Source organism: Cebidichthys violaceus, unplaced genomic scaffold (genome assembly GCF_023349555.1).
Source record: "Cebidichthys violaceus isolate CVI_PGR_0920_01 unplaced genomic scaffold, fCebVio1.0.p SCAF_20, whole genome shotgun sequence".
Classification (NCBI taxonomy): domain Eukaryota; kingdom Metazoa; phylum Chordata; class Actinopteri; order Perciformes; family Stichaeidae; genus Cebidichthys; species Cebidichthys violaceus.
Genome location: NW_027176373.1, coordinates 6,054,219 through 6,070,740, shown reverse-complemented (window position 1 = coordinate 6,070,740; position 16,522 = coordinate 6,054,219). Strand labels below are relative to the sequence as shown.

At 45.4% G+C, this 16,522-nt stretch overlaps 2 protein-coding genes across 9 annotated transcripts; one reads left to right on the top strand and one right to left on the bottom strand.

Moving 5' to 3' along the window:
* Nucleotides 1-4,303: 4,303 nt before the first annotated feature.
* On the bottom strand, nt 4,304-14,631 carry LOC137876371 (LHFPL tetraspan subfamily member 6 protein-like). 8 transcript variants are annotated; one of them, XM_068715880.1, is made up of 11 exons: nt 14,547-14,631; nt 12,926-13,063; nt 11,906-12,028; nt 11,637-11,732; nt 10,520-10,603; nt 10,096-10,304; nt 8,521-9,019; nt 7,350-7,630; nt 7,119-7,254; nt 6,487-7,024; nt 5,006-5,083 (listed from the first exon to the last, which is right to left on the bottom strand). In XM_068715880.1, the coding sequence occupies exons 7-9, from the start codon at nt 8,882-8,884 to the stop codon at nt 7,186-7,188; spliced, it is 714 nt and encodes a 237-aa protein (XP_068571981.1). In that variant the 5' UTR covers nt 8,885-9,019; nt 10,096-10,304; nt 10,520-10,603; nt 11,637-11,732; nt 11,906-12,028; nt 12,926-13,063; nt 14,547-14,631; the 3' UTR covers nt 5,006-5,083; nt 6,487-7,024; nt 7,119-7,185. The 8 variants fall into 8 exon arrangements, with proteins under 8 accessions (XP_068571982.1, XP_068571981.1, XP_068571978.1 ...); XM_068715881.1 differs by lacking the exons at nt 5,006-5,083; nt 10,520-10,603 and adding an exon at nt 4,304-4,360; XM_068715877.1 differs by lacking the exon at nt 10,520-10,603.
* LOC137876373 (ribosomal RNA-processing protein 8-like) lies at nt 4,794-5,688 on the top strand. The gene is made up of 3 exons (XM_068715886.1): nt 4,794-5,164; nt 5,307-5,397; nt 5,492-5,688. Exons 1-3 carry the CDS (start codon nt 4,794-4,796, stop codon nt 5,624-5,626), a joined length of 597 nt encoding a protein of 198 aa, XP_068571987.1. The 3' UTR covers nt 5,627-5,688.
* Nucleotides 14,632-16,522: the final 1,891 nt, after the last annotated feature.

Below are 16,522 nucleotides of genomic sequence, written 5' to 3'. Positions count from 1 at the left end.
AATACGATATATAATTAATTAGAGAGCTAGAAACATAGAACATTGATTTGATTTTTTATTTGATTTTGTTGATTGAAAGGACTGAGGTGCTCAGGCGGAGCGGACTCGGACTCTCGGAGTCGGAGATATGTCGATCTGCTTGTCCTCCCTCCGGTGTCGATTCACGGGACATCACGCCGTCGATCTGCCTTCCCTCCGGTGTCGATTCACGGGACATCACGCCGTCGATCTGCCTTCCCTCCGGTGTCGATTCACGGGACATCACGCCGTCGATCTGCCTTCCCTCCGGTGTCGATTCACGGGACATCACGCCGTCGATCTGCCTTCCCTCCGGTGTCGATTCACGGGACATCACGCCGTCGATCTGCCTGCCCTCCGGTGTCGATTCACGGGACATCACGCCGTCGATCTGTCCCATGGATCGACACCGGAGGGCAGAAAGGCTTCGGACACAGGTGCTCAGAAGGACGGCCGGACTGCCGAACTTGCTCCCGACAAAGGTGCTCAGGCGGATCGGACTCTCGGAGTTGGGGCTCCGGGAAACAGGATGCTGGCCCGGCGGCGGAAACTGAAGGTCGCTGCAGCTCGACACCGGAGGGCAGGCAGATTGGCGGCGTGGTGTCCCGTGGATCGACACCGGAGGGCAGGCAGCGACCTCCAGCTCCCGCCAGTATCCTGTTCCCCGGAGACCCGACTCCGAGAGTCCGAGTCTGGTCCGCCTGAGCACCTGTGTTCGGAGCAGGTTCGGTAGTCCGGCCGTCCGCCGGATCACCGGTGTCTGGAGCCCTTCTGCCCTTCTGCCCTCCGGTGTCTTTCCACGGGACATCACGCCGTCGATCTGCCTGCTCTCCGGTGTCGATCCACGGGACATCACGCCGTCGATCTGCCTGCCCTCCGCTGTCGAGTGTGGTACGCCTAAGCACCTGTGTCTGGAGCAGGTTCGGCGGACTGTCCGGATGCTGGTGGTGTCACGTGGATCGACACCGGAGGGCAGAAGGGCTCTGGACACAGGTGCTCAGAAGGACGGCTTGCATCTGGCAGTCCTGCGGCCGCGATGGTGGCGATGGTCTGGCCGGTAGCTCCGAGCCCGGAGTGGACAGCGGCGGCGGCGATGGTCTGGCTTGTGTCTGGCAGTCCTACGGCGGCGGCAGCCGGTCGCTCCAAGCCTGGAGTCGACGGCAGCGGCGGCCGCGGCGGCTGTCTTGCGGTTGGCAGTCCTGCAGCAACGGCAGCCGGTCGCTCCGAGCCCGGAGTCGACGGCAGCGGTGGCGGCAATGGTCTGGCTTGTGTCTGGCAGTCCTACGGCGGCGGCAGCCGGTCGCTCCAAGCCTGGAGTCGACGGAAGCGACGGCCGCGGCGGCTGTCTTGCGGTTGGCAGTCCTGCGGCGACGGCAGCCGGTCGCTCCGAGCCCGGAGTCGACGGCAGCGGTGGCGGCAATGGTCTGGCTTGTGTCTGGCAGTCCTACGGCGGCAGCAGCCGGTCGCTCCAAGCCTGGAGTCGACGGAAGCGGCGGCCGCGGCGGCTGTCTTGCGGCTGGCAGTCCTGTGGCGACGGCAGCCGGTCGCTCCGAGCCCGGAGTCGACGGCAGCGGTGGCGGCAATGGTCTGGCAGTCCTACGGCGGCGGCAGCCGGTCGCTCCAAGCCTGGAGTCGACGGCAGCGGGGACCGCGGCGGCTGTCTTGCGGCTGGCAGTCCTGCGGCGACGGCAGCCGGTCGCTCCGAGCCCGGAGTCGACGGCAGCGGTGGCAGCAATGGTCTGGCTTGTGTCTGGCAGTCCTACGGCGGCAGCAGCCGGTCGCTCCTAGTCTGGAGTCGACGGCAGCGGGGGCCGCGGCGGCTGTCTTGCGGCTGGCAGTCCTGTGGCGACGGCAGCCGGTCGCTCCGAGCCCGGAGTCGACGGCAGCGGTGGCGGCAATGGTCTGGCAGTCCTACGGCGGCAGCAGCCGGTCGCTCCAAGCCTGGAGTCGACGGCAGCGGGGGCCGCGGCGGCTGTCTTGCGGCTGGCAGTCCTGCGGCGACGGCAGCCGGTCGCTCCGAGCCCGGAGTCGACGGCAGCGGTGGCGGCAATGGTCTGGCTTGTGTCTGGCAGTCCTACGGCGGCAGCAGCCGGTCGCTCCAAGCCTGGAGTCGACGGCAGCGGGGGCCGCGGCGGCTGTCTTGCGGCTGGCAGTCCTGCGGCGACGGCAGCCGGTCGCTCCGAGCCCGGAGTCGACGGCAGCGGTAGCGGCAATAGAGAGACAGGAGAGATGGAGCAGAGGTTGGATGACGGTAGGGGAGATGGAGAAGGGAGGTGGGGGTGGAGGGAGAGGTGAAGCGGAGAGGAAGATGTTGCTAATCAACATTTCTGTCACGTCTTTTTCGTGACAGAAAGCTGAAGCACCCTGTAGCTTTCTTCTTTTCCTTCTCCTCCACCACTTTCCTTGGATTTCCCAACCTTCTGGAGAAGAACCATCTCTTCTTCTTCTCCTCCTTTGCTGGTTGACAGAGGTCTATCAGGTCTTTATTGACCTCTATCAGCTCCTGGATGTCAGTCTCCTGGCTCCGGTGTATCTCGGCCAACAGGTGACTCTTAGCCATCTCCGTGCTCAGTTTTTCAGTGAGTTCTTGGTTGGCCGATTCCAACTCGGCCACGATGGCTCTCCAGGTCTCATCCCTTCGGTCCAGGACCTTATTGCTCTGGATGTCATAGTTCATCTTCCAGGCCTTAAGGTTCTGAGCGAGGTTCTCTTGCACAGTAACGAGTAGATCTTCGGACTCGTTAAGCTGCTGCTTGAGTGTGACGATCCTGCCGTCAGCGACCGTCAGACTCCGGTGTAGACGGGTAGCTTTAAGCACACCGTCATGAAAACGCCGACAGAAATCCCACTTCGCAGGGTCAGACTTCTGGTTCGCTGCTTCCAGGTCTCCGATCTGCTGCCTCAGACGGTAGATCTCCTTGTTTGCATCAACGAGCTCGGGGTCCATCTTATAGAGGTTAGTCCTCAGAGGTCTAGCGGCCTGCGGTGGTGAGGAAACCACGGTGGTTTCGGTGGGAATCGGTATCAGAATGCAGGTGTCCTTGCTAGTTATCCTGCGCTCGACGTTGTTTCGGATATCCATGACTTTATCCATTGCACCAACAGACGTGTCTTTGAAAAGACTGATGGTTTATCTTCAGTCTTTAAAAAGACTGTTGGTTTATCTTCAGTCTTTAAAAAGACTGTTGTTGTGTCTTTAAAAAGACAGTAAATCTTCTCTGTTTAATCCTCTCTGTTCAATCCTCAATTGAATCCTGTTTATTCCTCTGTTTAATCCTCTGTTTATTCCTCTGTTTAATCCTCTGTTCAATCCTCTGTTTATTCCTCTCTGTTTAATCCTCGGTTTACTCCTCTCTGTTCAATGCTTTCTGTTCACTCTGTTAAATGCTTTCTGCTAAATGCTCTTTGCTAACTGCTCTCTGGTGGCTGGATGGCTGTGAAGAAATGTCTCTTCATTTGAAGCCAAACAATCCATCTCTATGGACACATATCATTTCTGTGTGTGTGTGTGTGTGTGTGTGTGTGTGTGTGTGTGTGTGTGTGTGTGTGTGTGTGTGTGTGTGTGTGTGTGTTTTTTTTGAGTGTTTTGGTTTGTTTGCTTATGAATTGGCTAAAACTGAGGACACCTGTGGCTACATGAGTCGGCAGCTACAGGATGTCATAAACAATGTTGAAGCACTTTAACGTTTGGATCTGCATGAAACTCATCAGTATGAAACATAAAGTGTGTTTGATAAAAACTAAATCCACCAGCTTTTTTTAAGCAACTACTGAACCTTTTTATAAAGAATGAAACTATACATTTGTGTTTTTAAAGATATTTATTTGACCAGAAGCTGACAGATGAAGGTGTCGATAAGTAGAATCAAAGTGATCCCTTCACATCACAGGACATGTTATAAGGTCTGCATGTTTTTATGAATCTGTTTTCACAATAAAACCCTCACAAGTAAGAGAGGAAGCAGCAGCAGTTTATCACAACATGAAGCAAACAAGCAGAACATCAATGTGTTTGTGGAACAGCCGTTATATATGTATATAATATATATACATACATATATATTACTATATTATGACCGTTATGCACTAAATGTTGCTGACGTTGAATCGGATTTTAAGAAATAGATAAATAATTGGAAAAAAAAAAAAAAAAAAAAAAAAAGAAGAAGAAGCGCACGCAGGCGTGACTTATTACATTATCTGAATTTATCCCCAGATCAGCCCAAGCTGGCTGGAAAGAAGAGCCGGCTGCGGACCCTGCAGACACTCGGGTCAGTACCAGAGTGGAAAAAGGACGACCATCAGCAGGACAGCGACAGTGAGGCAGACGTGGTCCCATCACCTGGCAAGAAAAAGAAGAAGAGGAGGAAGAAGCGAAAGCAAGCGGAGACAACAGGAGTGCAGCGAGACGATGGAGACTTGGATCAGACGGTTAATGAGGAGACACTTGCAACAAAACAGAGGAAGAAAGACAACAAATTTGGTGAGTAATTAACTAGTTAAAGGCTTACATTTCATCAATTTAGAAACGGAAGAAGTCAAAATAGATTCATGTAGCAACAACAACGGTCAGACACCAGCCAAGAAAAAGGAAAAGCAAAGTAAGTAAATGAAAAAGCCAGAAGAGGACACAGACTTATCCGGGACAACAGACGCTCGGAGAGGAAAAGCAGCGAGTCGGTGGCAAAGTTGAAAAAGATGCGACTGCATCTTCTGCCGATGGATGAAAACAGAAAGCAGACGTACCTGAAGTGGAGATCGCAGGTCAGCGGCCCATGAAAAGACTGAAACCTGAGCTGAGCAAAGAACAGATTCTGAAAAGAGAGAAGCTCCGGAAGTTGCTCCGCAGACAGGAACCGGTCCAGCAGGAGAGTCCCGCGGAGACGACAGATGAGCCCGCGGTCCCAGAAGAAGAGGCGAAAGAGGACCGCTCCGCCTCCCTGATGTCCCGCATGGAGCGGCGGCTGGAGTCGGCCCGTTTCCGATACATCAATGAGGTTTCGTACGGCGCGTTCAGCGGCGAGGCGAAGCGTATGTTCAAGCAGGACCCACAGGCCTTCTGGATCTACCACAGAGGACACACGGCGCAGGTTCAGAGACGGCCCGCCAATCCAGTGGACGCCATCATCTCTTACATCAGACAAAAGTGAGACGTTATAATCAATGTATAAAATGCATGGTTACAGACACGCCTCTAGTTCAGCTTTTTCTCAAAACATTAACAAGGCCGTCCCTCTACACCGCCAAAACAGTAAACAGAATTTAATAAAAATGCATCGTCTCTGCAGGTCCCGCTTGGTGACGGCTCTGTGGACATCGCCGTGTTCTGCCTCTCTCTCATGGGAACCAACCTGGCAGATTTTGTGTGTTAAAGAAGGGGTAAAATATGTCACTGATTTAGAACAGGCACGGCAGGTTTCTTTGGTGCATGTATAGGACATGTCTGGATAACTGATTTGCACATTTGTTGTAGGGGTGTCCTGAAAATAGCAGAAGAGGCGAGCAGGTTCCAGAACGTGCGGAACTTCGTCTGGGATTCAAGATGGTGATCGAGGAGACAACAAACGAGGGACATCAGGGACAGAGAAACACTTCCTTGTTCATCTAGTTTCTCTTGTTTTTTTTTAATAGAAACAAAGTGTAGATGAAATAAAATGGCTCAAAATCCAATCATGAGAACCCTGATGAAGCAGACGGTTAGTCTCACATGTAAACACCTTCATTTTACACTTTTGTTTCCAGCTGTAAAATCTTAAACAAACATTGACAAATATGCAATAATATTTATTGTCATGACATCAGGATTAATTTTGTTCCCTTTTAAAGGTAGTTTTCTCAAAGAGGGAATAAGCGGCTGGAAGCTGCATCTTTCATGTTTAGTTAGAGGTTGTGCTGCTTTGGGCAGGAAACCTCAGGGAGAGAATATGTTCAGTAAACTGGTTTATTGTTGACAAAAAATTAAAGTTAGACGTACATAATTTAAACAGCTCAGTCTGAAGATTTGAACCAACGATGTGTTCGTCCATCTCTCACATGTTTCTGACTTCCTACTCTGTTTACACCTCATCTCTTCCTACACTTTAGGCAGAAATGTTCAAAATTGCACCCAAAATATGAAGTTTAATTTGTTTTCTAAAAGGCTCGGTAATTTCCTCTTTGCACATTAGTTTGCAGATTTAAACACATTTGGTCTTCTAGTGAGTATTTGCAGTAGAATATGTGGAGTTGATCCAAAAAAACAAACAAACAAACTACAGTACAGTTCATGGGATTATAGAATCTCTCTAAACTCATACTTTAATGTCAAAGTTATGCTGGGCGATGTCCATGATGCTACATCTCCGGGCTGATAATTGTTAACTCTGGGTGTAATAGCTCCTATAAATTGGGCGAACATGTCATTTAGTGCCGTACACTGTGCGTACAGCTGCATCCTCATCAGCTGGTAGATAGAGGAGGACACATCACCTTGTACAGATGAGGTCGTACTCTGGCACGTTGCCATCGACTCGGAGCAGCACTCTCTGGTTGAGAAGATTTTCCTGGAGAGCCAGTCTGTGTGTGATGGTTTCACCGCCGTAGTGGCTTTGCAGAGGACTCTCACAGAGGAGACATCTGCAGACAAGTCAGTTTAGCAGTCAGCTGAATGCATTTGTGTGAATCACTACTTTTGGAGCAACTGAAGTGTGCAGGCGCCCGTAAGAGCATCGTTTCTAAATTCACGGTATCTGGGGACGTAAATGGTCTTTTTCTCTGTGGCTCCATGATCAAAACGATACACACAGGTCAGGTCCTGCCCCTCATGAAGGACCAGAGGAAACTGGTAAGTCAGCCTGGCTTTAATACGGCCCTCATGCTCTGAGTGCAGGGATGTTTGGCCTTTGGCATTTTTCGGGAAGAACTCAGGAGAGGTCAGCCCCGACACCCTTCCCTCTGCAGTCACTCACTGCCAGCCAGAGAGGAGAGTCCTGCCGTCTCACCAGAGACACACTCAGCAGAGGGGCTTCTGAAAAAGACAACAAGGGGACAGGAAGGCGATGAGCAGCTGTGTGAGTTTGTGAGTCACAGAGAGAAATATCACAAAGAAAGAAATAACGTACTGTGCACAAGAATGTGTATTGCTCTTTTTTTCTGGTGCCTCCAGGCTTGGATGCTTCTCTCTGCAGGTCAAATACACCTTTGTGAACTCGTCACCGTCTTTCCACCCCGTTGCGTCCAAATAAACTCCAGACAGATCTGCAGAACAATAAAGCACATCTCTGTTCTCCTATAACGTCTACCTCATGAGCATCAGCAGTTATTTTCAAAGGTGAAACATTGCTCATACTCACAAACAGACGGCAGTGTTGTGACTCGTGACACTTGGTGTGTAAATCTGGGGCGGTCGAACACACGAGTGACATTACGGCCCTCATACACTGTTGCAGGAGGACGACTGAGCTCGTCTGCATGTCCGAGCCTGTGTTGTCCTCTCTCTGTAGCTCTTCATCGCCGTTCAAAGCCAAGGCGATGTCAGCGTCAGGTCTCACTCCAGATGAAATGCACGAGACCACCCTGAATTCACTTCCTCCTCGTTGTACCATCTCTGCTTTAATGCTTACATTTGGCCTCGCTAAAAGAGCAGGAAGAAAGGCGAAAAGAGTTATTCTTTCTCCAGGTCTGATGTTTTACATTCAGCTGTGGTAACTATTGTGGTAACTATTGTAGCGATGCAGCTAGATCGCAGTCAGGGGCGCCCTGCCATGTGCATCAGTAGCATGTTAACGCACTTTTGGCTATGAATATGTATGAAAGTATGAATGGGTGTGAATGATGACATGTAGTGTTAAGTGGTCGGAAAGACTAGAAAAGCGCTATACAAGTACAGTCCATTTACTGTGACAATCATGGCTTATCACATTCACTACTTTCACCCCCTTAAATCACGGAGCTACATTTTTGTCATGTTGTCTTTATTAATGGAGCACTAATGACAGAATACACTCAACATCGGAGAAGGAAGCGTGGGGATTGGATTCATTCGTGGAGTTAGGCTTAGCAGACGTTGAAATGATAACTGCTGACGGCCGACCACCCAGCCAGACCTGCTGCCACTGAGAGTAGAGTCGAGAGGGAGGAGAGCCAAGACAGACGCTAAGCTAACTCTGCTATTCCACCGCCCAGTCTGCAGGAAAACTCAGGCTAACCCATCAACCAGAGACAAGTGGCCACACAAAGACCTGGTTCCATTGTGGATCAAGCTGCACTTGACGGGTGGAGCGCAGGACTCTGTATGCAGGGACACTCTGTTTGCATCATTGATGCTTGGTGCTCAAATACAGTCAAAGTTGATGGGCAAACTATTGGACAGTTGACATTTTATAGTTAAGATGTCGGCCATATTGCCCAGAGAACTGATCGATCGCCTCATAATTTCAACCAGAGCCGTGGCTCTGCACACCAGCAGTCAGATGAGAATCACCCACTAGGGGAGGGAACACAAACACAGAAACATAAACTCACCTCCAACAAACTGAATGCCGCCGGCGACGCGGCCGATTGTACGTGAGATGAGGTCAGAGATGCAGCAGCCCATGAGAGCAGTGAGGGCCACCAGCAGGAGGAGGCCGCAGCCCACGCCCGTCACCACCGTGCAGATCCTCCACTCCAGGCTGGGGATGCCGAGGAAGGAGGCGTAGCGGCCGCACTGCTCCATCATCACCGTGGCCTGCCTCTCCTCGTCCCTCACCGGGTAGGAGCAGCGGTGGAACATGCCAAAGGACACCGGCTTGTCCATCGGTGTCCCCGGCAGCCAGTAGGACATGAAGAAGCCAACAGTGCACAGCAGGGCCCAGATGACACCCGGCCATGTGAGACTAGACGCCATGGTAAACAAGCCTGCGAGCGGTTCACACAGTCACTGAACTAACAGCAGTTATATGAGCAGTAGCAGTGTGGTAGGGAAGCCCCATGGTGAGCATTTAACACCAGCAGCCTTCACCTTCTCAGTGACTCCCGGTCCCTGTCAGGAGGAAGAGACAGAGAAGACAAAACAAAAAGTCATCTGTGGGAACAAGTTGTTGGCTTTTGGAATAATCTTATTCTTTAGACTAAACAAAACTGGGCGTCGTTTAATAAGAGGCACAGTTATTCAATCATTTCAATAAGATTCGGAAACACAATTCATCAATTATCAAACTCAGGCTGATGCATTATCAACTCAAGTATGATAAGATGAACACTTATTCTCTTTTTCCTTTATAATCACAGAGGAATGCAAAAGAAAGAAATAAAGCATTCTAGTTAGTTCACAAAATTCCACAGAATTATGAAATTTCTGTGAGGCTAACAATAAAATCATTGTTTCAATGCCATGTATTTATGCCTTCAACAAACACAGATGTACCAGTTGAATAAACATATAATTCTTGCTTCAGTGAGATAGAAATCTTCCTAGTTAACTCAATGAAAATGCATGTTGCTGTAATTGTATTAAAGGAATTCTCAAGAAATACATTAATACATATAATAAAAGGGCACATACGTCAAAGTTAGCTCAAACCTTGTTGATTTCTCCTTGGTAAAAAGGTTTTGAACATGAGTTAAAAGTACTCAATGAGGTCAGTCTGGCCTTCAGTAAACAATGGATTGACACTGGATTCAGCACGGCAACTATGTTAACAATAGTCAATGCAAAACACTTGAATATGTCCCTGAATATATACATGTACATGTACATGCACACACACACACACACACACACACACACACATATACATATGTATATATATAATAGGTATTATATAACTTATACCTGAGTACCGACAATGAACATGAATAGTTCAAACACTGGATTTGTCCCTATTGTGAACTGGCAACTGATATTTTTACAAATTCTGTGAATCTGAGGCAAAGGTGACTTAATTGGTTAAACATGAGAACGAACAGCTATGCACTCAAACAGGAAACAAAAACAAAGCTTTAGGTCTGGAGCCCCATCACATTTAGAGCAAAAGCTTTGTTTTCAGAGACCGTATGCGCTGCAAGCATCAAGAGCCAAGCTCGAAAAAGATAGTCTGAATCACTTCGAAGGTTTACCTCATCTCCTTTGGATAATCAACGTTCATGGCATACAGTAGACCAAAGAGGTACGCAGAGGCAGTAGAGAGGTCTGGTAGGTCATGAAGCACGATGGTCCCTTCCAACACAGCCGCTACATCTAGCGCATTTGGTGATATGGCAGCATCATCATCTTCAATGATGGCAACAGACACACCTCTGAGTTCTCTTTCTTCATGGTCAGTGTCCTGAGGAAAAGCAACACATGCATGATTGAGTGCTGAGGGAAATTTAAAGACAAAATACATTTCTGTTCATTTTAACTTCAGTATCATTCTACTGACTCTTGCCATTCGGCTTGTGGACATTTTAAAAAGAAATGTTAAAATTGTGACTCAGCACAGTTGCTATCACCCACCGTACAGTATAGGATTTTATCATGGATCCTGAATAAAACACTCACAATAAGTTGATGGTGAATATCCTCATGAGTGATCTGAAAAAGCTGTCTAGCTTGGCATCATGGTGGAGGAGTGAAAAATAGAGCCTGATTTTAAAAGAAATACACAAATTATCGCATCAGAAATAACAGACTCACTAATTTGTCTTATTTATGCAGGGGTGTCTTATGATGTACGATTACCTTATTTAAGATTGTTTGATTGTTTTTTACCAAAAAGGACATCCACTTAAAAAAAAAAAGTGTCTTATCTGTGATGGAATAAAAATATTTGTTCCTTAACAAAAAGTAAGATTATGTTATTATCGTGAATATTTTGGCCAGAATCATCATGACATGAAATCGTCATATTGTCCATGCCTGCCCACCAACCTTGTTGTGACTAGTTTTTTTAAAGGAAGTATTTCTGCTAAAGAACAGCCAACAATGGCCAGCTGTTCAGGGTTGACTGTTGCCCTCGGCAGAAAGAAAGAGTCATAGAAAACTCACTCATTCTTTAAACATCACTGGGATCAAAATAAAACCTTCCACAAAGTATTATGCATACAATTATTAGCATTTAGCTTAAGAGTTATAGTTCTGAGCATATTCTAAATGTTATAATAGTAGTTTTGGGGCGTTCTTTCCTCCCGTCACATTTTACTCCGTGGCCTCGTTTTTTCTGCACAATCATGGATAGAAGTTGAGAGAACTCAAACATGTCTTGTGTGCAACAGAACAAAGTCAGAATGCTATAAAAGAAAAATAACGCCAGCTGATTTTTATGATAATTAATTTATATAGAAAACAATAGAATCTATATATCCAACATTTGTCAAGAAAAATTGGGACAATGGAGGCTCCACGTTCTGTATTGAACTATTTACATTTTTACAACCTTGTCCTCTCCTCAAATGCACTGTGTTCAGCAGCCTGCAATTCAGTCGAAATTTCACGGTATTTTTGTCACATGACTGTTGGTCTCAGTGAAATCAATCATGGCTTCTAAGTTGCGCTGAGGAACGCAGAATTTAATGGTTTTTACAGGATCTGGTTCAAGCAAAGGGATTTTTCGTGGCGAGATTTTAAATGAGACATGTAGAATAAAATGTTTTTGATGAATTACCACAATTTTACTTACCAAGCACTCCAGGAAGAACTTTGTTGGGTCGTCCCGGACAAAAATGGGCAGGTCTCTCAGTGCTGCTGTCTTTCACTGAGACACAATGTCCGATGTCTAAGGAGTATTCAGTGGAAAACACAAAAGCACAACAATTAGTATCGTGCCTTAGTGAAGTTACACAAAATATGACATTATTTATAGTAATGAGGAGGATAAAGCTCAGGTCGGACCCAAGTATCATGCTTAAGAATGAAAAAAAAAAAAAAAACCTCAGGTGCTTCACTCACCTGTTCATCAAGCTTTTCCAGGAGGTCTTCCATCTTCTGACCAAAAGGCACATATTTTTCAAGGGATGCACTTAAAGTCCCCAGGAGGTCTTTGCTGGTGAGATGATGGAATTCTTCAGATATCTTAACAGAATAACAAAACAATGAAATACCATGTGTACATAAAATTACTGGATAGCAGTCTTGTTCAAAGTATGCACCATTTTAAAGAGATATTTCAGATTGTTTGAAGTGTGCTTGTATGAGGTTCTTCTCCTTAGTCAGTGTACTGCTGTGGATGTATTTTAGACACCTAAAGAAAATGTTAATCAGTTTAAGTGTACACTATATTAAGAATAGTTTCGGCTCTTTATCCTGCTGTCAGACAGACCTTACTGTAGGGGAAATTAAGCCTTTATCAATGCTCTACTCAAAGCTATTAGACAAATACAGTCATTTATCTCACGGGACACAGGAGCTGCTGGCCTACCACTGCCTTGATCAGTTAGTTTACTGTGACTTCATAGTTAATTTGGATGAACCAAAGTCACAACAGCCCCCCAATTCTACTAATAACCACTAATAATGATTTCTTTAGATGTCTAAAATAAGTTTTGCTGCTGCCCTGTCCACAGCATTACATTGCATTTCTGTCTATACACTGAACTAGCATATATTTGCATACAGAAAATAGTTTGCAAATATATATCATTTAGTTCCAGCAAGAAAGTTTCATAATGTATTGGCATTTGTGAACATGAATCTTAAGGATCGACAATTCAATAAAAATTCGACAATGACATTCATTGTTTTCAGTTCGACAGCAGTTTGTTTTACAAATTTGGGGATTGATGGTGTACTGGGGTGCAGTGTGTTGAGGGGCCTGTAGTTGAGTGATAGGTCAGTGTATAGTAGAGTTTGCCACTATATCTGTCCACCACTAACAGCAGATCCTGTATTTATTCAGTTAGAGTCAATGTAGTATAATTACCCCACACACCACAATAAGCATTATAAGACAATACATGAGGTCAGCCTTACCTCCTCAATGGAAAAAAGTGCAGGCCATCTCTCCTGGACTTCTGATACCATAGGCTGCCCCTCTACTACCTCTCTCCGTCTGAGGGAAAAGGTCAGCTCCATCTTGTGCCGGATCAATGTGATGTTCTTCTTTTTTTTCTTCATTTCGTCGAACCATGAAACAAAAGAGACACATATAGGACATATTCAGTTTTTCAAAAAGCATTTAAGCTGCAGACCTTGCAATTTGCATATATATATATATATATATATATATATATATATATATATATAATAACTACCATGATACAGCTTTATCTCATCAATATGAGACATACATGTATCCCACTGAAGCCATAACTACCCCATCCATGTGACTGAATAGATAATGGCCAGGTTGAATCTGTCATACAGGGGGAAGAGGACGTGCAAAATAGCCAACTGAGAACTTAACAGTAAAACATATGCCTGCTAGAAAGGATGGCACTGCAGTATTGAGTGACAGTGATTTATAATTGTCTTAATGAACACAAAAACAAACACACCTAACAGTTCTATGACATTTTATATCATATCAAATCATTTTAAGAGACAAAAAAAAAATGTAAGAACATTGTGTTGATAGAAAAAACCTGCCACAAGTTGTTCTATTTACATGTTTGGGGATTATAAAGAGAAAGGCAATTCCTTTATAGATGCTTTAGAAAAATCTTAATTTGAGTATATATTTTGACAGCCAAATCACATTGTTTAGGATATTAAACCTGTGATTCTTAACTTGTGTGTTTACAGAGCTTGTACAAAAGGTAATGTAGTCCATGAATAAGAGATATGAGATTACAGATAATTACAATTCATCCTCTATAGTGGAGGTTGGTTTATGGCTTTTTACCCCGGTTACACCTACAGTCTATGGGCGTATCTATGAGCTACACTCGTTGTCTTTTTGATTCCTCACAGTTCATTATATTTGTACTACTCTGGTGTTTCAGAGAATAACGCACAGCACTGCACATACAGTATAAACGCCTCCGTTCTTGCTCGAAGCTCACACGCGATCTGCGGAGGCTCGCGCTACGGCGGCAAGCGCGAGAATCAACAAAGCTTTATCAGTTCAAATGCGCCAACAGTGACAACCCTCCTTTGAACAGACGTTGATTCAACATGTTACTAACGTTACCTCCGCTGCCGCCCAAACGGAATGATATTACCCATCTCATGTCCCCATGTTAGACACAAAACATACATAACGTTACATATATTACCGACGTAAAGAGACTGTCTGTGTAAAATGTTATAACTGGCTTGTACGTGAACGTAGCCGCCATACTGGACCATGTTTAGTCGGGTAAACAGGATTCCACAGCGCCGGGAAAGACTGGCCTTTGTTAAACAAATACAATTCAAGTGTCCACTATAGCGCTGGCGCATTGCCGAAGCAGTAAATGCTGCATGTAGCCGTACACATCACGGTTATACCGGTTAAGTGGGGCTGACACAGCATTCTACACAGTTAATAACGTAGCTAACAAAGCTACATGTGGTAGCTAGCTAGTTGAACTCATTGAATTATTTTGTAGGTTGAAATAGGTCAGTGCACATTACTGATAACATTGGTTGTCTAGTAAAAAAACACAGTTACCTAACTTGGGAAACTTCAGGTCGACAAATAGTTCGATAATGTCTAACTTCGGTCCCACGCAGTTAGACTTTCTGTCCACAAGATGTCCGACCACCACGCTCCGCATAGCTTTCAGCCTCGACTTAGACGCGTAAATACCCCGTACATGACAGCAACACGCATGCGCAACGGTCGTTACGCGGTTTTCATCATGAAAAATAAGGCTCCACTCAGAAATGCTTGTTAACCCGTTTTGAAATTACTTATTAGGGCAACGATAGGGAGGAGTTTACTGGCCAGGCACGTTTTTGTTAGTTGAATATGACAACGCTTTGTTTCTGAGTCAGGTTAATTTGAAAACATGTATGAGATCAACGATTGCTAGTTAGTTTTTACAGTGTATGCATAATAATATCAACCAGTACATCCCAATAGGTAGCCTATTAAAACCTGTTCTGTACGACGCCCCGAATTCGGGGGCTTGAGGGCTCAGACAAGTAGCATATACCGTCGAAAAAAATGCATTTATCCAGAGCATGGTATATACCAGATTAAAAAAAGTCTGGGCAACACTATCATGTAAGCCATTTTTACAAACTCCAAACTCAATTCTACACAACTAATACAATCAACTGGAAGATTTACCATCATATCACAAATTTTTCGGTTATCAATTGAAGACACCAGAGATATTACTGTTATCCATGAGACGCTCAGTTACGATATAGCTTCACACCACTTGGTGGCGGTAATGCGTCAGTCAGTTGTTTAACAAGCTCCAATAAGCAGAAGAAGACACTCAGCTAGACGCTAGCCTGTAGCGAAAGTTATGGAGAAGTATTTAAAATAGTGCTGGACAAGTTAACGTGTTATTATCGCATTAACGCATTAACTAAGTAACGCCGACAATTATTTTATCGCGTATTAACGCAGTTTTTTTATTATTATTAAGCGGACATTTTTAACACATGAACCGGGCAGCGAGCGGTGAACAGCTGTTTGTGTGTACTTGTGTGGCGTCTCTTCCTTCCGCCGCCCCCCGGGTGACACGTGTCGTTACAGGATCAAACGTGACAATATCAAAATACATATTGTCGTGCTTTTAAATAAACATATAAGCACGTGAGAACAAACTGCTCTTAACTCTTTATTAGCATAACTCCACATGCACGTTACTGCCCCGGTACAGACTCCCTCCACGTTCCATGCTTCACCTACATTCCCCTGGGTCCTAAGTCCCTCCAGGTACAGCTTCTTATCACCCTGAATGTACCAACGTACATTTATAACGAATACTACACATAGTACAAGGTACTCAGCATTGCATATGTGTAAGATCAAAAAAAGCTAAAAAGAAATGATTCATTTAAATAATTTTCTTCTAGATTTTTAAAGTTGTTTTGTTTGGAATATGTATGATTAGATAGATAGATAGATAGATAGATAGATAGATAGATAGATAGATAGATAGATAGATAGTAACTTTATTGATCCCGCAAGGGGAAATTATTTTGTTGCAAGCAGCAATAGGTTACAGTAAAAATCTTAATATAATATAAAAAATGCACATGTCAATACACAATATATACAATTATAATAACAGAGTAAAGATATTAGATAAAGAATGCACACAATATACACAATGAAATAGAATAACGGAATAATATTAAATCAACTAAATAAACAGTAGTGCAAAGATTTAACCAACAGTGAATGATTTGGCCCGAGGTGATTTGTTATACAGTCTTATAGCAGTAGGCAGGAATGTTCTCCTGTACCTGTCCTTATGACAGCGGAGCTGGATCAGTCTGTTGGAGAAAGTGCCCCGCTGTCCCTGCAGTAGGTGGTGGAGAGGGTGATCTGGGTTATCCAATATGGATAATAGTTTCTTCAGTGTCCTCCTCTCCACCACCTGTTCCAGACTGTCCAGTTTGCAGCCGATGATGGAGCCGGCCTTCTTAATCAGTTTATTAAGTCTGTTGGTGTCTCCAGCTCCA